Source organism: Papio anubis, chromosome 19 (assembly GCF_008728515.1).
Source record: "Papio anubis isolate 15944 chromosome 19, Panubis1.0, whole genome shotgun sequence".
In the NCBI taxonomy this organism is placed as follows: domain Eukaryota; kingdom Metazoa; phylum Chordata; class Mammalia; order Primates; family Cercopithecidae; genus Papio; species Papio anubis.
The window spans coordinates 56,653,354-56,673,518 of NC_044994.1; the positions used below are offsets into that span (position 1 = coordinate 56,653,354).

The 20,165-nt window shown below is 39.6% G+C and overlaps 1 protein-coding gene across 2 annotated transcripts; it reads left to right on the plus strand.

The window, feature by feature from the left end:
* The first annotated feature begins 1,767 nt into the window (after positions 1–1,767).
* On the plus strand, positions 1,768–19,187 carry LOC101000816 (serpin B6-like). Of its 2 annotated transcripts, XM_003914460.5 has the most exons (7): positions 1,768–1,896; positions 4,886–5,060; positions 5,941–6,090; positions 10,071–10,188; positions 10,894–11,036; positions 15,988–16,143; positions 17,799–19,186. In XM_003914460.5, the coding sequence occupies exons 2-7, from the start codon at positions 4,896–4,898 to the stop codon at positions 18,201–18,203; spliced, it is 1,137 nt and encodes a 378-aa protein (XP_003914509.2). In that variant the 5' UTR covers positions 1,768–1,896; positions 4,886–4,895; the 3' UTR covers positions 18,204–19,186. The 2 variants fall into 2 exon arrangements, with proteins under 2 accessions (XP_003914509.2, XP_031514753.1); XM_031658893.1 differs by lacking the exon at positions 1,768–1,896 and having other exon boundaries at positions 4,887–5,060; positions 17,799–19,187.
* The last annotated feature ends 978 nt before the right edge of the window (positions 19,188–20,165 follow it).

Below are 20,165 nucleotides of genomic sequence, written 5' to 3' on the forward strand. Positions count from 1 at the left end.
AATAGAAGAAAACATTGGGGGAAATGCTGGAGTACATTGGTCTGGGCAAAGGTATAAGACCTTGAAAGCACAGGCAACCAAAGCAAACATGGACAAATGGGATTGTATCAAGCTAAAAAGCTTCTGCACAGCAAAAGAAACAATCAATAAAAGGAAGAGACAACCCACAGAATGAAAGTATTTGCAAATTATCCATCTGACAAGGGATTAATAACCAGAATGTATAAGGACCTTAAATGACTTAATAGCAAAAATGATAATCATAATAATAATTTGGTTTAAAAATCGGCAAAAGATCTGAATAGACATTTCTCAAGAGGAGACATACAAACAGCCAATAGCTATATAAAAAAATGCTCAACATCACTAATCAAAGAAATGCAAATCAAAGCCACAATGAGCTATCATCTCCTTCCAGTTAAAATGTCTTTTATCAAAAAGACAGGGAATAGCAGATGCCGCTCAGAATGTGCAGGAGGGAGAACCCTCTTATACTGTTGGTGGGAATGTCAATTAGTACAGTCACTATTGAAAACTGCACTGAGGTTCCTCAAAAATGGAACTATCATTATGACCCAGCAATTCCACTACTTGGTATATATCCAAAAGAAAAGATATCAATATGTTGAAGAGCTAACTGAACTTCCATGTTTATTTCAGCACTACTCACAATATCCAAAATATGGAATGAACCTAAATGCCCATCAGTGGATGAGTGGGTAAAGAACATGTAGTGTATATAGACACAAGGGAATATTATTCAGCCATAAATATTCTAAACATTCTTTTAAAAGAATGAAACGAAATCCTGTCATTTGCCGCAACATGGATGGAACTGGAGGCCATTATGTTAAGCGAAATAAGTTAGGTTCAGAAAGAAAAACATTGTCAGATGTTCTCACTCATATGTGAGAAGTGAAAAAGTGTATCTCATTAAAATAGAGAGTATATTAGTGGTTATCAGAGACTGGGAAGGAAGATTAATGGTAGAAATACACAGTTTGATAGAATAATAAGACCTAGCGTTTGATAGTTCAGTGGGGTGAATATGGTTTACAATAGTCTATTGCATATTTCAAAATAGCTAGAAGATAATTATTTAAATGTTTCTAGCCTAAAGAAAAGACAAATATTTAAAGTGGTGGACATCCCAGCATCACTGATTTGATCTTTATAAATTGTATGAATGTATTAAATTATCACATGTACCTGAAAGTATATACAGCTTTTATCTATCAATAAAAAATAAAAATAAAAAGTAAAATCCAACTATTATTCTCCCTACCCCCAGTCATCTGAATCCTTTCTGTTCTCCATGCCTGCTCCAAAAAGGTAAACAGGGTTTTCACAGTCATTTGTATAATTGGTCAATGCCCTGAAATCCAATTCATATCACTAGACGACTGCATAGATTTGTCTATTTTTGATTTTTGTTCTGCAACGTGCAGCTTATTCATATCACTAGACGGCTGCATAGATTCGTTTATTTTTAATTGTCGTTCTGCAATGTGCTGCTTACTTCGATGTACCAAGAATTGGCACTTTTCTGGTCACTGAAGTAATAATTCAGTTATTTTCAGGGACACATTAACTCGGGGTGGGAATGGGGCGGGGGGGTAATATTGCTTCCTGATTGAAAACTCCCAGAGAGCAGCGTCTTCGTTTTATTCGCCTGAGCGTCCTCAATACGCCGCACAGGAAGCCCCCGCTGCCTGCGGGACTCGCACCGCCCTCCTACTTACGCGCCAGCTGGGCTGGGGAGGTGCCTGGCCGGGTGCCGACTCTGCCGGACTCCCTACCCCGCTAGGATCTGACAGCCGCCTCGGCCAGACGTCTTGTCCCCGCCACTCCGACCCGGTCTCTCCTCGCTTCTGGGCAGCGGCGCCTACAACTGGGGTACGTGCCTGGTTTGGGGAGCGGCTTCCACACCCTGGCACCAGGTTATCCGCTATTGCGCCTAAGAAAGGGGTAGGAAGCTGCGAAGGTGAAGCCAGGGATAGAGCCCAGCACGCCTTCCTGGACCTGGGACGTTTTCCTGGGGCTTCCGGACGTCAGGGGCGTAGCTGCGCCTGACTGAGACCCCTGCTGGTCCTGACAACGACGCGGGTGGGGAGGATGGGTGCGGATCTGGGGAGGGCCTGTCTTGGTTCGTCTCGGCTCACCCTGCTGGAGCTGGGAAACAGGTGCAGACATTCAGGCCGCCCAGCCCACCCTGCTGAAGTACTCACTGGGGGCGGGAGGAGGCTGTGACTCCTCTAGGTCCTCGGGCCGTGCACCTGGAGGCCCAGGAGGAGGCAAGGCCGCCTGCGGGATGGGGGCGTCGGGGAGCCTCTAGGTCTGTAGCCTGGGGCCACCTGGCCACAGGTGACCCTGCAGAGAGCAGTGCGTTGGAAATTTCTGAGAAGAATGGAGACCCTCAAGAGAGAACTAGGGGCGGGTCCCAAAGGCAGCCTGGACCCTGCGCCTCCCCCAACACCTTTTCCAAGAATGAGCGCATGGGTGTCACAGCCCTCTCTGGCCTCGAGAGTTTGGCCAACACCACAGCACTTTTGAGGTCGTCCAGGCCTGCAAAGATAATCGTGAGGGACATTCCACATCTGTTTTAAATGAACTCATTGCAAGATAAAATATTTCAAAATTCGTTATCCTTAAGCTAAGAGAAGATTGGGTGTGTGTGTGGGGGGGTGCATTTTAATCGTATTTAGATTTTGTCGTGTAAGATAAAATTGGCACTGGAATTAGTTTCTTCTCACCTATCCCTTAAAACTCAGTTTTGGAAAACATAAGTTATAGCAAATTAATATTCAGCACTGTAGGGGTCTAATTGTGCCTGGCGACAGAAGTGTGACTGAGAGCTGTAATCTCCCTGTTGTAGTTCATAGGGCTGATGTGTTAAGTCACGCAATGTGCACTGTGATTGATGTGAAACTAAGAGAGGAAGCAAACAGTGGGCAAGAGATTTTCGCAGATTTTTGGAGGAGGAAAGAGGATAGAAGAGTGAGACTGTGCCTTCAGTGCCTTTTGTAGGGTGGGAGTGGGAACTAACCTGTAAAGAGGTGTGAGGCTTCACATTGGAGGCACTAATTACCTGAAATGACAGGAGGGAAATGCAGGGCTGAGAAATAGGGGCCTTGGTCTAAATCTGTTTACAGAATGGTTTGATCCCCTGATGCCAGTACCCACCTTGGCAACCAACCACCCTCCCTCCCCTAGCCAGCTACCCAATAGCAGACCAGTGTCTCACCCCTACAGGATCTGATGCTCAAATGCAGGGACCCACAGGTTCTGTGAGGGGATGGAGGAAGGCACCAGGCAGGAAACCAGCTAATGGCCAAGTGAACGTCCCCTCAGTCCCCGACCCCACCTGCTTCCATACCACCAGAAGATTAGTGTCTCGAAAAACCCACTGGTCTCAGAAAAAAGACCTTCATTTCCTGGTTCCTTAACAAAATCGCATTGCGGTGAATCACCTTTCCCTCCCATAGCCTCCACCCTTACAACCAAAATGACCTACCCATGTAAAGAGAATTTCTAATCAGTGTTTTCATTTTAAACATGGACTGGAAAGTTCAGCATTTCTGGAAAAGCCCATGTATGAAGAGAGAGATCTCAATAGTAAGAGCAAACACTAGCCACCATGGCAAAGACATCTGAGAAAGTGAGGCAGCCCCAGAGGCAGAAGACAGCACAATAAAACTATAATTGACGTTCTCTAGGGAATTAAAACTGAATGCTGTGAAAAAGGAGTAACAGGGCATAAGTAGGATTTTTTGGAAATCAAAATTTTACTAGCTTAAATTTTAAAAATTAATAGAGGCCAGGTGTGGTGGCTCACACTTGTAATTCCAGCACTTTGGGAGGCTGAGGTGGGCGGATCATTTGAGGCCCAGGAGTTCAAGACCAGCATGGGCAACATGGCGAAACGCCGTCTCTGCCAAAAAATGCAAAAATTAGCCAAATATGGTGGTCATGCCTGTGGCCTCAGCTACTCAGAAGGGTGGAGGGACCTGAGACAGGAGGATTGCTTGAGCCTGTGAGGTCAAGGCTGCAGTGAGCCATGATCACAGCACTGCACTCCAGCCTAGGTTAATCCCAGCTATTCAGGAGGCTGAGGCATGAGAATCACTTGAACCCGGGAGGTGGAGGTTGCAGTGAGCCGAAATCACGCCATTGCACTCCAGCTTGGGTGACAAGAGCAAAACTCTGTCTCAAAATACATAAATAAATAATAAATAAATAAAGCATCTGATTATTAGACTTCATAATTAATGCTTAAACATTAAAAAAATGACTTATTTGTTGTGTAAGCAGTATGCTTTACAGTTTAAGAAAAAAATTAGGTTTATCATATTGGAAAACAATAAGTTGATCAATAACTAAAGTATAATAGTAGGGAAAGTTGTTCTCTGCTTGTGAAAATTCTTTTTTGGTAATGAAAATTTTAGACTTTAAAGAATGCTGCACTCATCAGCAGACTGAAAGACTGAGAGATGAAAAATGGGATTGATAGGTTCTTCATATGTGGTTGAACATATAAAGTAATTACTAAAAATGTTTGACTGATCTGTAGAAAATTTAGGGGGAAATTTGCCAGAGATACATTGAAAACTAAAGAAATGAAGAAAAAGCAATATTAACATAAGGAAAAACAGCTAATGCCCCATTTCTTTGCTTGTAAAATGCAGATATTTACAGCACCTACCTCATCACGTTGTATGGATTAAATGAAATTTTGCAAGAAAAGCCCTAGTGTAGTTTTTGCATGTGTACCTATTTGCTCACTGAACAAAAGTATTAACCATATTTATTAATAAATAAGAGTAAAAATACAATACATATGTAAGCCCACATTGATGTAATGTTGTTTTAAAATCCATTGTTTCAGATTCACTGTCATGGACGCCCTATCAGAAGCAACTGGCATCTTTGCATTAAACCTTTTGAAAAAGCTAGGGGAAAACAACTCAAACAACATATTTTTTTCACCCATGAGCATGTCGTCAGCCTTGGCCATGGTTTTCATGGGAGCAAAGGGAAACACTGCAGCCCAGATGTCTCAGGTACCTAGAGCCACTTCAAGACAACAATAAATGCTACTACTCAGTTGAGCTCTTCTTCTACATTTCAAGTCCCAAAGAAATTCCTCTTTTAACAGACAGCTTTGATAGTATCATAGGATGTGGATGGAGAGTTGGCAGGATGGAGCATGTTACCACTGCCTGACCATCCGTGGTGACTTGGGGTCACTCATGTGGGTGCTTCTGCAGGCTACTGGGCTAGAAGGTCCAGGAAGGTCTCACTCACTTGTCTGGGTCTTGGTGCTGCTTGGTGGCTGGGGCCTTAGTTCCCTACAAGCAAGTCTTCCCATTCCTCCAGGCCTTTCTGTGTATCCTTGCTTTAGGACAGCTTGTGCTTCCTTACACCATAGTAGCTGGGTTATAAGAGAGCAAAAATGGAAGCTGCTAGGCCTTTTAAGGACAGTATCATGTCTGCATTCTGTTATTCAGAGCAAGTCACAGGACCAGCCCAGATCCCACAGGAGGGGAGAGAGACTCCATCTTTTGATGTCAGGAGCAGCCTGTGCATGCAGAGATGGAACATATGGTTGGCAGCTGTGTTTTCAGACAAACTACCACAAATAGTGAACATAAATAACTAGATACATTTTGTTAGGATTTGCAAAAGGCATTTCCACTCATACTAATACTTAGAAAACTTTGGTTTCCTTTAGGAAGTAATTATAGGCAGGACTGAGAAGAGTTATAGGTAGGGAGACTGGGTGGCTTTCAAGACACTTTTCATCTGTAATCAATCATCATTTAAGCTACAATAAGGATCTGTAAACCTCTTAGTGCTAAGTTTAGTGTTGTGCCTATTTCTTGAAGTCAGGGAATACTGAAAATGTTATTTTCCTGGTTTTTTTCTTTTGTTTAATTTCAGGCACTTTCTTTTAGTAAAATTGGAGGTGAAGATGGAGATATTCACCAAGGTTTTCAGTCACTTCTCACTGAAATTAACAGAACTGGCACCCAGTACTTGCTTAGAACTGCTAACCAGCTCTTTGGAGAAAAGTCTTATGACTTCCTCTCGGTAAGTCATACTTGTTTTTCATTGGAGAAAATAAAGATAGTAATGGGTGATGGACAGTAGTAGAAAGAATGTGGGCTATGAATTCATACAGGTGGGCCTGAATCCAGGACTCCATTCAGGAACCTCACACACTCCTCTGATTCCATTTTATCATTTATAAAATGAGTCTTAGAGCAAATACTGCCCAGTTTTGTGAAGCTTTAATGAGATAATCTTTATAAAAGAATTTACACACATTTACAATTGGAAAAGAATCAGCCAAAACAAAGAAATGATCAAAATGAGTATTTCTGGTAATTGCTTTGCAGATATTGTTAACGTTTATGTGCATTGTGACACTTTCTTAATGTTTTACACATTTTAATATTTTGATTTACTTGTTAGACACTGAAAATCTTTTAAAGATTTTTAATCTTTTAAAGATTTTCTTTTAAAGAAATTCTTTTAAAGATTTTAAAGACCACTAATTATACTGGTCGTATTTGCTGACAGTGCTTTTATGACATTTAAATTTTAATTTTATTTTTTAAATGTATTTATTTATTTATTTATTTTTGAGATGGAGTCTCACTCACTCTGTTGCCCAGGCTGGAGTGCAGTGGCACAATCTCGGCTCACTGCAGCCTCCACTTCCCTGGCTCAATGATTCTCCTCCCTCTGATTCTCAAGTGACTGCAATTACAGGTGTGTGCCACCACACCTGGCTAAGTTTTGTATTTTTAGTAGAGATGGCGTTTCACCATGTTGGCAAGGCTGGTCTTCAACTCCTGACCTCAAGTGATCCGCCCACCTTGGCTTCCCAGAGTGCTGGATTACAGGTGTGAGCTACTGCACCTGGCCACGACATCTTTATTTTTAAAAACCAAAACTGCTCAAGTAATTTCTTGATATATGAAAACACAAATAATGTATATAACCCAAGAGTCCTCATCAACATATTTCCAATCCCATGACTCTCCTTTTCAATGTCAGAGCTTTTATAGATTTGAGGTGTATCCTCCTTCACATCTAGAAATTTTGCTTTGTGAGTTTTTCCCCCATATAATATTATTATACTATACATATTGCTTTATACTTTGTGGTCTTTTACTTAACAATGTGTCTTAAATTCTTTCCACCTCAGTCTATGTGAATCTGCATCACTCTTTTTAACCATTTTCTGATATTCCTAAGTACGGTCATATCTTGATGTAGGAAACATTTCTTTCCTTGATGAGCATTTCAGCTGTATTTAACCGGGGCCATTACAGACAGTAATATCCTGTACACAGTTCTGTTCCTATGTGCGTAAGTTACTGTCTAAGACGGATTTGCAGAAGGAAGGGAATGAAGCTTTGAAGTTTTAATAAATACTACCAAGCTGCTCACCACAGTACTGTCGCCATTTTATGATCCCGAAGGCATATTTGTAGAGTGTTCATTTCCACCCACCATCAGCAACACCGCATATTGTTAACTTTTAAAGTTTTTGGTTGTTAGTGGAACTAAACAATTTTTCTTATGTTTATTGAGCATTTCTATCTTTTCTGCGAATTACCGATTTATGTATTATTTTACACATTTCACCATGGGGATGGATGTCTTTTTCTCACTGATTTATAAGAATCATTTATGTTTAGGATATCACTCTTATGGTTATATGGTTTTATTCATTATTTTTCAAACTTGTTTCAGACTCTAAATTAATTGTTTCAAAACGAATTGGTATAAAGTGAAGGTTGTAAGGCATAAAGTCAAATATTTATAAGATTTGTATACGGTATTGTGATTTTTACAGCTGATTTTTGTAGTCTTAGCTACTATTAACTTTATTACCAGCTTTTTATTAGTTTTCTATATAAAGACAACCAAAATGTTAACAAACAAATATCCATTTTTGGTGACTATTTTAAGAAAATCATTGATATTTTAAATGTTATTTTGATACTGAAATGTAAAATCAAGAGATGAGAATTATTTGTCATCTGTTTCTCATTAATTAATTAATTAACTATTCTTATTTCCAAGAATCTGGCACCAATAGCAATATATAATTAGATGTTATTTTACTTTGACTAGTGATGGCTTGTAAAATAGTAACTTAAAATAGCAAACAATTATTTTAAAACATGTTTAATAGATAAAAAGATCACCTAAGGGTGCAACAAGTCATCAATATGTGAGATTCATCAGTTTACTTTCAGATTATTTCTCATATTGAGAGATGTAAACAATTTCCAAACCACTGAAAAACAAGCAGAGCCAGCAATTTTGGCAAGGCATGAGTTATGGGAGGGTTACGTGAAATAATGTACATAAATCAGTTACGTAGTGCCTGAAACATACCAAGAATTCAAAAATGCTACATGAAAAGGTGATATTTCATAGGAATTCAGTTATCTTGTGAGGTGTAGCTATTACTGCTTCCTTGTTCTACAGGAGAGAACACGGAGGCATAAAGAGATTAAGAAAGTGTTTGAAGGTCACACAGCTAGTAAGCTGCAGAAATTGTGTTCCTAACTACTGTCACATTTCCTCTCCAATGCTATGCTGAAATAGAAGTAGAAAATTCTGTAAAAACAAAACAAAACAAAACAAAAAAAACCCACAAAAGTCTGAAAAGGGGAATTAAATAGTTAGCTGTGAGTAGTTTAAGGGAAAGTTTGGAAAACAATTCTATAGTGCATGATCAATAAATTAGTTATTTCAGTCCATTTAATTTCCACCAAATTTCCTGCTTTTGTATGACATAATGTAGGTTTTTGTTAATATCATAATCCTACAGACTATAGTAACTAAATATAGTTTATTTATTTATTTATTTACTTATTTTGAGATGGAGTTTCGCTCTTGTTGCCCAGGCTGGAATGCAATGGCACGATCTCGGCTCACAGCAACCTCCGCTGCCTGGGGGAGTTCAAGCCATTCTCCTGCCTCAGCCTCCCAGGTAGCTGGGATTACAGACGCCTGCCACCATGCCCGGCTAATTTTTTATATTTTTAGTAAAGACAGGGTTTCACCATGTTGGCAAGGATGGTCTTGATCTCTTGACCTCGTGATTTGCCCGCCTTGGCCTCCCAAAGTGCTGGGATTACAGGTGTGAGCCACCTCGCCCGGCATAGTATGAACTTTTTTTGCAAAGTTGATTGTAGTCTGAAACATTCACTTCTATATGTAGTTACTAAGGTTTCCATGAAATTAATTAAAATTAAATAAAATTAAATGTTTAGCTCCTCAGTCCAACTAGCCACATTTCAAGTGCTCAATAGCCGATGTGGCATTACTTGGGACATTGCAGATTTACACCATTCTCATCATCCCAGAAGGTTCAGATGGAGATTGCTGGTCTAGAATTGTATATTTTTCCAATATAATTTATGGAATGGTAGACTCATATTTATATTCTGTTGTTCTAAAATGAAGAGGCAGCCATAGCACTTGCTGTGTTAATCCTCACTCAACAAATTTAATAGTTTGTAGGAGTGGCACATTTTATAGTCACAGAATCTCAAAGCCTTGAAAAACAAAGTTGAGTTCAACTATGTTCTTACTCATTTTCTGCCTGCGGGATTGGTCTATTTCTCATAAAGGAGTGTTGAAATCTCCAATTATAAAAGTGAATTTATTTGTTTCTTCTTTTAGTTCTATCAGTGTTTGTCTGAAGTAGTTTGATGTTCAATTATTAGGTGCACGCAGGTAAGGATTGCTAGGTCTTCTTGAATAATTCTCTGTGTCTTTAATCATGTCATTGATGCACTGCTATTGTCTTCAGGGATCCAGCAGGTCATGAAAATTATTTGATACGCAGACCACTATATTACTTAGTTTACAAGCTAAGAGTAAATATTGCTGAAAAGAATTTGGACTTTTGGTTAATTCCTTATATTTGTAAATGTATGCTAAATCATAATATTATTGATTTTATGATGTGGCACAATGAAGAAGTAAGCTGTTGGTCTTGTTTCTGTAGCTATAAAATTATGTTGCTTGGTTTATCCTAGTGTTTTACAGATTCATGCAGCAAATTCTACCAAGCAAAAATAGAAAACCTTGACTTTGTTAATGATACAGAGACTTGCAGAAGACACATAAATGCCTGGGTTGCTGATAAGACTGAAGGTGAAAATATATCGTTATTCTATTTCAATAATATTTTAACAGTTTTATAGTTAGTTTCTTTACAAAATTGTCAAATATAAAAGGAGTGATTTTTTCTCTAATTATGCAAATCTTAAAAATTTGCTTCTGAAATATTGCCAATGGATAGAAATTTTCTCTAGCTTTATCCCCACTCTTACCAAGTATCTGATGTTTCTCAATATTCAGTACGTTTCTTCAGAACAATCTACATTTCAATTGACTTCTTTTCTGGTTAGTACTAAGTAGGTTTTATTTTCATTAATAATAATAAAATTTCCTTCTTCTTAATTTAAACTGTTCTTTACACTTGCTACAACTGCTCACTTTTTTGACAATTCTTTGTTTCTTTCTTTATGCCATAGTCACCAATTATTCCTTTCTACCTAATCTATTATCAGTTCATCCTCTGCCTATAAATATCTGCTTGTTTGTTTTATGCACTCTTTTCAAGTTGTGGAATTCTTCTTCCTAGAGCTTATATTCAATTTCAACTGTTTGTTGCAGTGTTGTTACTATGGTTGTTTTAAGGACAAGCATCCCTTTACATGGTTATATTTCATGACACCATGAACTCCTTTCATGCATAGTTGCCTTCTCAAAGAGACCACACAATCTGAATATCCCTCCTGATACAAGCATCAAGGAATACATTTAGGTAAATGGTTCTTTAACTCTTCTTTACAGGTAAAATTACAGAGGTGCTGCCTCGAGGTTCAGTTGATTCTTCAACTAAGCTGATTCTCGTGAATGCCATCTACTTCAAAGGAAACTGGGATCATTCATTTGAGAAATACAAAACTAGGGAAATGCCTTTTAAAATCAGCAAGGTGAGTATTTTGCACTATCAAAGGTGATTTTAGAAACTGTCCTATTGGCTTTAACACCTGCAAGAAGCTTAACTTCAATAACTTTGACTGGACATGACCCTTCGGTAGTTCAGCAGCTGGACTCCCCTCCAAACCTTGAGACTTTTCTCCTTCCCTTTATCTCTGTTTGGTGTCTCAACCAACGTGGTTACATACTCCCAGGCCTCTGGTCCAGCACCCTATCTCATCTCATCTATACTGGGTACTATCTATACCACAAATCTGAGTGTACAGAGTGTATAGCCACTGGCTTCCCAAAGCTTGTGAGATAAAGTTCAAACTCCATGGTATGATGTGATCCTTCATGATCCGGATCCTGCCTGTTTCTCTATCTTCATTTCCCTTTGTACCTTCATGCTCCTTTCTTTCTGCCAGCGTTCCCTCCGAGATGCCTTTCTTGACAGTGCACCTCCCCAAGCTGTCTCCTCCTCTAAGCTGTCACAGTGACCCCTACCTGTCTCCCTGGTGGCATTGGAGTGGTTGAATCAGGTGTCTTCTTTTCCTGCTCTGCTTGTTGCTGTTTGAGTGTAGAGAATGCTACAAGTGCCTGACACACCCATGTACTCAGTAAGTACTGAACCAATGAATTATGTTCAGTCTTTTTTTTAATAATAAAGATATTAAACAAGCACAAATTTTTGCTTAAAACCAAGTGAGCAAAAACACATACACAGGACAGACAGAGTTTAGCTACCTCCAATTTTGAATATATTATTTGCAGAAGGCTCTTTATCTTTCTCTAAATCGTGTTTATTCTTTCTTGTTTAACTCTAGAAATGTTTGGACATACACAAAAGTAGACAGAATATGTTAATTAAGGTAATTACTGATCATTGACCATTAGTTAAATCTTTCAGGCCAAGGTAAGCCAAAGTCTTCAGTTTCTCAAGAAATGAATTTTTTTTCTAGCTTTATTTTGAAATGAACTGTCATATTTTCTCCTGGCAAAATATTTCTCTCCTTGAAATTTATTTTAATAAGATGTATGTTAGGATGTCATTGAAAACCCTGCTCATAGTGTTTACACTCCTGAAGTTCATCTCCCTTAACAGGAAGTCTGGAGGTGGTCAGAGGCCAGGGCTGATGTGGGATGTTGGTGAAACTTCCAGGGACCAAACCTCTCTATTTCCGCTATGTCATTTTTAGAACATTACCTATTTCCTCATGGTCTCATGATAGATCAGGCATTAAGCCCATAACGCAGGCAAGAAGTTAGAAGAACATATACTCAGTAATGGGATGGCTGGGTCAAATGGTATTTCTAGTTCTGGATCCCTGAGGAATCGCCACGCTGTCTTCCACAATGGTTGAACTAGTTTACAGTTCCACCAACAGTGTAAAAGTGTTCCTATTTCTCCACATCCTCTCCAGCACCTGTTGTTTCCTGACTTTTTAATTATTGCCATTCTAACTGGTGTGAGATGGTATCTCATTGTGGTTTTGATTTGCATTTCTCTGATGGCTAGTGATGATAAGCATTTTCTCATGTGTCTGTTGGCTGCATAAATGTCTTCTTTTGAGACGTGTCTATTCGTATTCTTTGCCCACTTTTTGATGGGGTTGTTTGTTTTATTTCTTGTAAATTTGATTGAGTTCTTTGTAGGTTCTGGATCTTAGCCCTTTGTCAGATGACAAGATAGAAAAAATTTTCTCCCATTTTGTGGGTTGCCTATTCACTCTGATGGTAGTTTCTTTTGCTGTGCAGAAGCTCTTTAGTTTAATTAGATCCCATTTGTCAATTTTGGCTTTTGTTGTCATTGCTTTTGGTGATTTAGACATGAAGTCCTTGCCCATGCCTATGTCCTGAATGGTATTGCCTAGGTTTCTTCTAGGGTTTTTATAGTTTTAGGTCTAACATTTAAGTCTCTAATCCATCTTGAATTAATTTTTGTATAAGGTGCAAGGAAGGGATCCAGTTTCAACTTTCTGCTTATGGCTAGCCAGTTTTCCCAGCACCGTTTATTAAATAGGGAATCCTTTCCCCATTTCTTGTTTTTGTCAGAGATCAGATGGTTGTAGATGTGTGGTATTATTTCTGAGGCTCTGTTCTGTTCCATTGGTCTATATCTCTGTTTTGGTACCAGTACCATGCTGTTTTGATTACTGTAGCTTTGTAGTATAGTTTGAAGTCAGATAGAGTGATGCCTTCAGTTTTGTTCTTTTGGCTTAGGATTGTCTTGGCAATGTGAACTCTTTTTTGGTTCCACATGAACTTTAAAGTAGTTTTTTCCAATTCTGTGAAGAAAGTCATTGGTAGCTTAATGGGGATGGCATTGAATCTATAAATTACCTTAGGCAGTATGGCCATTTTTACGATATTGATTCTTGCTATCCATGATCATGGAATGTTCTTCCATTTGTTTGTGTCCTCTTTCATTTAATTGAGCAGTGGTTTGTAGTTCTCCTTGAAGAGGTCCTTCACATCCCTTGTAAGCTGAATTCCTAGGTATTTTATTCTATTTGAAGCAATTGTGAATGGGAGTTCACTCATGATTTGGCTCTCCGTTTGTCTGTTTGCTATAAAGACACATGGACAAGTATGTTTATTGTGGCACTATTTGCAATAGCAAAGACTTGGAACCAACCCAAATGTCCATCAATGACAGACTGGATTAAGAAAATGTGGCACATATACACCATGGAATACTATGCAGTCATAAAAAAGGATGCGTTCATGTCCTTTGTAGGGACATGGATGCAGGTGGAAACCATCATTCTCAGCAAACTATTGCAAGAACAGAAAACCAAACACTGCATGTTCTCACTCATAGGTGGGAACTGAACAATGAGAACACTTGGACACAGGAAGGGGAACATCACACACCAGGGCCTGTTGTGGGGTGGGGGGAGGTGGGAGGGATAGCATTAGGAGATATACCTAATGTAAATGACAAGTTAATGGGTGCAGCACACCAACATGGCACATGTATACATATGTAACAAACCTGCACGTTGTGCACATGTACCCTAGAACATAAAGTATGATAATAATAAAGAAGTTAGAAGAACAAAAGGGGTGCTGCAAAAGTCTTCTCCTCCTGAGGCTCTACCATTTTACTCATAAAAGGAAACTTTTTCTATATTTCACTGGCCAGAATTGTTTTACGCTTTAAGGAGGTGAATAATTATATCTTCCATTCTAGCCTCTATACTAGAGAAAGGCAATATAAAGTAGTTGCAATGGGTGTAAGAACACCAACCTATTTGGTTCCTCAAAGAGCACAGATTTTGATTTGACATTACTTCTTTCATTTTAATTCTAGTTAGTACTTCTCTTCCTAAATAAAACAAAACATCTACACAAATGCATATTTACTAAATAATTCAGTTAATATAGAAGACCAAGAATGGATCCTTTTCTAATGCAAGGCTAGAGGTTTGGAGGTGATGACAGGAATTCTCTAGGCCAGGAGTTGGCAAACTATGGACCACGGTCAAATCTAGTCCACCACCTATTTTTATGCATATAATTTTATTCAAACAACCATGTTCCTATGTTTACATATTGTCTCTGGTTGTTTTAATCCCATAACAGCAGAGTTAAGCATAGATTGGGGGTCCTGAATCTGAAAATCTGAAATCTGAAATGCTCCAAAATCTGAAACTCTTTGAATACCATCATGATGCACAATTTACCAGGATTTTGGCTTTTGCTCTGAGTTTTTTCCAACTGAAAAACTCAGACAGGTTTTCAGTTGAGGAGTGATGTGACTTAAGTTTTAAGAGTCCCTCAGACTACTGTACTGAGCATAACCACAAGGAGGATAAGAGCAGAAACAGGGCACCCAGGGCTAGGATGATAGCAGTGAAGGCAGCACAGGTTAGATTTTGGTTACATTTTACAAACGGGGCTGATATAATTTGCTAATGGGTCAGATCTGTAGTGTGAGAGAAAGATAGGAGTCAAGGTTAACTCCAGGGCTTTTGAAAACTGGAAGGATGGCATCCCTGTGAACTGAGATGGGGAAGAAAATAGATGGTGCAGACCTGGAAGGGAATGGGGGAACCCAGAGTTACATGTTAGACTGGAGGTTTCTTTTATATGTTCAGATGCAGATGTTGAGTAGGCAACAAAATGGAATGTCTGAACTACTGGGGTGAGCTCCAGGCCAGAGGTGCAAATTTGGGTTTCCTATTTAGATTCATGACACTCAATGAAATTATAGGGGAGAAAAGAAATCTTTTTCTTTGATCTTCCCAGGTTCTCTGGCTGGGGCCCTAATAAATTAGAATAACATAAGACAATTAACAAGAGAAAAACAAACAGAAACTTATTAACATGTGCATCCCGCATACCCATGGGAGAACTCAGTGATGAGTAACTCAAGTGGGTGGTTAGAATTGGTGGTGTATTTACCTAACTTACTAGGGGAAAGGGAGGGGAAGGAACGGCACTTAGGGAAAAAGACATGACTTTGGGGAAAGAGAAATGGATCTTTCAGAGTAGAATAGATGGCAGATATAACAGTCAAGTGACAATGCCTGGCTGGGTGTGTGCAGAGTTCTCATCTTTAAGAAAATTAAGGTTGTTCCCAAGGAATTAACCTATGACAATTGAGTTCTTTTGAGGCCTTTTGGGAGGCTCTGCTTTTAAGTAGTTAAGATATTTCAGGAACTCAAGTGCCTTCCGCTCAAAATAATTCTTAAGTCAAAATGGTGTATTTTGGGGTGGCATATCCTGATTCCCTTCAAGATCACCAAGAGAAAGTAAGGTAAGGATTGAGCCATGGGAACCCCAGCGGTTGGAGATCGAGGTAATGAACATGACCCAGTAAAGGCAGGGGCTAATACAAGGTTCTAGAGACCAAGGGAAGAAAGCATTACTGCAGACAGACACTTGCCAACTCTGTTGATTATGTCCAATATTCAACTCTTGTGCTTCAACTTAAATGGTTAACTGTTTTCATTATAGAACAAAGGAAAACCTGTGCAAATGATGTCTCAAAAATCTACTTTTAAAATTACCTATGCAAAAGAAATATTCACCGAAATTCTGGTGCTTCCCTATGTTGGAAAGGAGCTGAATATGATCATCATGCTTCCAGATGAAAACACTGATTTGGAAACGGTAATGAGTGTTCAAAGTATGCATTGTATCATAGTAAAGGCTTTCAGATGATGCCTTTTAGGGAAAAACTTTGAAAATGTGCTTTGATCAGTGTTTCCTTGACATATTTGGCCACATGCCCTTTTCTGTTTTTATGGTTACATTCAGTGGGATGGTTTCTAAGTGTTGAACACCTTTTAGAAAATAGTCTTATTCCAGAAAGGACTCAGACTGGGGACAAACCAGGTCAGAGTTCAAGGTCCTGCTTTACAATTTAGAAATGTGTGCTTTCTTAGCTTTTCCTTTCCATGAAAATTGATGTCAGTACTTCTCTGTGAGGGTTATTGTAGGATAAAGGGGATTGCCTATACAAGGCATTTGTTTCAATGCACAGAATATGACATTGACTAATATTAGTAGTCTTCTCTCCAGCCTTGCCCAATAGTTGTGAGTTTTCCCCTGAGAAAGCAGTCATTGGGGAAGAGCTGCTGTGACTCTATGCATCACCAAAGGATCTTGTTAAAATGTAGATTTGGGTTTAGTAGGACTGGGGTGGAGCCTGAGATACAGCATTTCCACCAAGCTTCCAGGTGATGCGGAAGCCGCTGGCCCATGGAGCACACTGAGTGCCAAGTTTGTAGAGAGTCAGTGAAGACTTTTAGCAGGGCAGTAATTGGCTTTTTAAAGAAAGCTAATCCTTACGGCTACAACGGACAAATTGGAAGGAGCGAGAATGGAGGAGACATATCAGAAAGCAGGCGCTGTGGCATTTCAAACAAGACATGACAAGGGCCTGAATGAAGGCAGCAGCAACAAAGGTGGAGGAAAGGCCGAAAGGCCTAGAGGTTTTGGAAGTTAAATGAACAGAAAATGGTGATGGATTCATTAAAAGGGAGTTTGGGTGAAAGCGGAGACAAGTCTGAGATGCCCTACATCAACATGCTTTTGTTAAGATACAACAACCAACTTTATTTATTTATTTATTTGAGACAGAGTCTCGCTCTCTCTCCCAGACTGGAGTGCAGTGGCGCGATCTCGGCTCACTGCAACCTCCGCCTCCCGGGTTCATGCCATTCTCCTGCCTCAGCCTCCCGAGTAGCTGGGACTACAGGCGCCTGCCACCACGCCCGGCTAATTTTTTGTATTTTCAGTACAGACGGGGTTTCACCCTGTTAGCCAGGATGGTCTCGATCTCCTGACCTCGTGATCCTCCTGCCTCGGCCTCCCAAAGTGCTGGGATTACAGGCGTGAACCACCGCACCAGGCCAACGACCAACTTTAAAGAGGACAGTCATTCTCTTACAAATGTACTCCAGGTTGTAAGTCACTGCCTCAGGGAAAAGGTTTGGCAGTTTCTGGAATTTAGGAATCAAAGCATTGAAATATAAAGTCATCTCCTACCTGAATGGTTCAGCATTCACGTGCTCTCTTCCATATGTATGCTGTCCAATATAGTAGCCACTAGCCACTTGGGATGATATACACTTATATCAACGAAAATTAAATTTACAAAACAGGCCTTTCTTGCACTATCCACATTTCAAGTGCTCAGTGGCCATATTAGGCTCATGGCTAGCACATTAGGCAGCTCAACTGGAGAGTGTTAACATTGTAGAAAACAGTCCCATTGGACAACACTGACCTAGATGTTTAAATCTCCAACTCTCTTGTTTTAGGTGGAGAAAGAACTTTCTTACGAGAGATTCATAGAATGGACAAACCCAGACAAGATGCATGAACGAGAGATGGAAGTTTTCCTTCCTAGATTTAAACTAGAGGAAACTTACAACATGGAGGATGTCCTTCGCAGTATGGGCATGGTCGATGCCTTTGAACAGGACAGGGCAGACTTCACAGGAATGTCATCTAAGAAGGATCTGTACTTGTCCAAGGTCACGCACAAGTCCTTTGTGGAGGTTAATGAGGAAGGTACAGAAGCAGCAGCTGCTACTGCTTGCAGGATAGTTCGCCAGGGCTTACGAATCATCCCCACATTCTGTGCAGACCATCCCTTCCTTTTCTTTATCCAGCACAGCAAAACCAATGGTATTCTCTTCTGTGGCCGGTTTTCCTCTCCATAAGGAAATAGTAGTCATTGGATATAGTCCTTCTCTTTTCTCTAACTGATCTACTTTTCCTGTATGCTTTACAGTATGCCTGCAACTCAAAGTGATATTATTATTATTGTGGTGAAAAATGAGGTATTGGGAACCTGATTTTGAAATTCCTTGTTCAGAATGCTTGTGTGTGTTTGCATATTACATTTTTTCTAGGCCCTGAACCTGACATCCCCCAAGGATATTGTGGTGACTTTGGCAGTGGTATTCCTAAACATTTACCCAAATGACTCCCCTTAAAATAAAGTGTCTCCCCGTCCTCACTATTCTCCCACATTCCAACTGTCAGAGCTAAGTCCTGTGTCTTTACTTTGTGCAAGGTGTCACCCACATGTTCAGCTGTGCTGTTCTTACAAGCACAAGATAGATGTAAATGTTACTTCTTCTCTGCTCAATAGTATTGATATAGGAACCCATTTTTAAAGGGAGAATAGAGAGTGAAATGGAGATGAGGGAGGAGATGTGGTGAGCAGGCCTCAGATTCTCAGAAGTGTCCTCTATTCCAGAAGGTTACCAGCTCTTCAGAAGTCATTACAGAGGGTGAGAGAGCAGTTAACTCAGACCGTCAGAATTCAGTCCAATTTCCCGGGTATTTTTGTTTTAATCATAGTTTGCATTCATAGCAATTGGTGGGTTACAACCTTTTCAAATGTGGAAGTATCCCATTTCCCTGAAAATTTAAAACTGCTACAAGGAGGAAGAGGTGATTGTATATGTTCTATTACAGTAATGTAGTTTGAGACAGCTTCATGGGTATACATTGCATGTCTTTCTATTTTATTTCAAATATTTACTGAAAAGGCAGGTAAGCTGTCTGTAGCCATTTGTGTTACAGGCTTGAAATGCAACTGCTGTTGACAAAATTCAACAGCCCTTCATGCTAAAAACTCTCAATAAATTCGGTATTGATGGAACGTATCTCAAAATAATAAGAGCTATTTATGACAAACCCACTGCCAATATCATACTGAATGGGCAAAAACTGGAAGCATTCCCTTTGAAAACTAGCACAAGACAGGGATGCCCTCTCTCATCACTCCTATTCAACATATTATTGGAAGTTCTGGCCAGGACAATCAGGCAAGAGAAAGAAATAAAGCTTATTCAAATAGGAAAAGAGGAAGTCAAATTGTCTCTGTTTGCAGATGACATGATTGTATATTTAGAAAACTCCATTGTCTCAGCCCCAAATCTCCTTGAGCTGATAAGCAACTTCAACAAAATCTCAGGATACAAAGTCAATGTGCAGAAATCACAAGCATTCGTATCACCAATAATAGACAAACAGGGAGCCAAATCATGAGTGAACTCCCATTCGCAATTGCTACAAAGAGAATAAAATATCTAGGAATACAACTTACAAGTAATGTGAAGGACCTCTTCAAGGAGAACTACAAACCACTGCTGAAGGAAATAAGAGAGAACACAAACAAATGGAAAAACATTCCATGCTTATGGAAAGGAAGAATCAATATTGTGAAAGTGGCTATACTGCCCAGAGTAATTTATAGATTCAATGCTATCCCCATCAAGCTGCCAGCAACTTTCTTCACAGAATTAGAAAAAAACTACTTTAATGTTCATATGGAACCAAAAAAGAGCCCACACTGTCAAACAATCCTAAGCAAAAAGAACAAAGCTGGAGGCATCATGTTACCTGACTTCAAACTATACTACAAGGCTACAGTAAACAAAACAGCATGGTACTGGTACCAAAACAGCGATATAGACCAATGGAACAGAATAGAGGCCTCAGAAATAACACTACACATCTACATCCGTCTGATCTTTGACAAACCTGACAAAAACAAGCACTGGGGAAAGGATTCCCTATTTAATAAATGATGTTGGGAAAACTGGCTAGCCATATGCAGAAAACTGAAACTGGGCCCCTTCCTTACACTTTATACAAAAATTAACTCAAGA

Bases quoted from the DNA above. Each gene is read 5' to 3' on its own strand.
- LOC101000816 (XM_003914460.5), top strand. From the start codon at position 4,896: ATGGACGCCCTATCAGAAGCAACTGGCATCTTTGCATTAAACCTTTTG. The intron at 11,037-15,987 runs GTGAGTATTTTG...TTTTCATTATAG, and splicing joins TGCCTTTTAAAATCAGCAAG to AACAAAGGAAAACCTGTGCA. The intron at 16,144-17,798 runs GTAATGAGTGTT...CTCTTGTTTTAG, and splicing joins AAAACACTGATTTGGAAACG to GTGGAGAAAGAACTTTCTTA.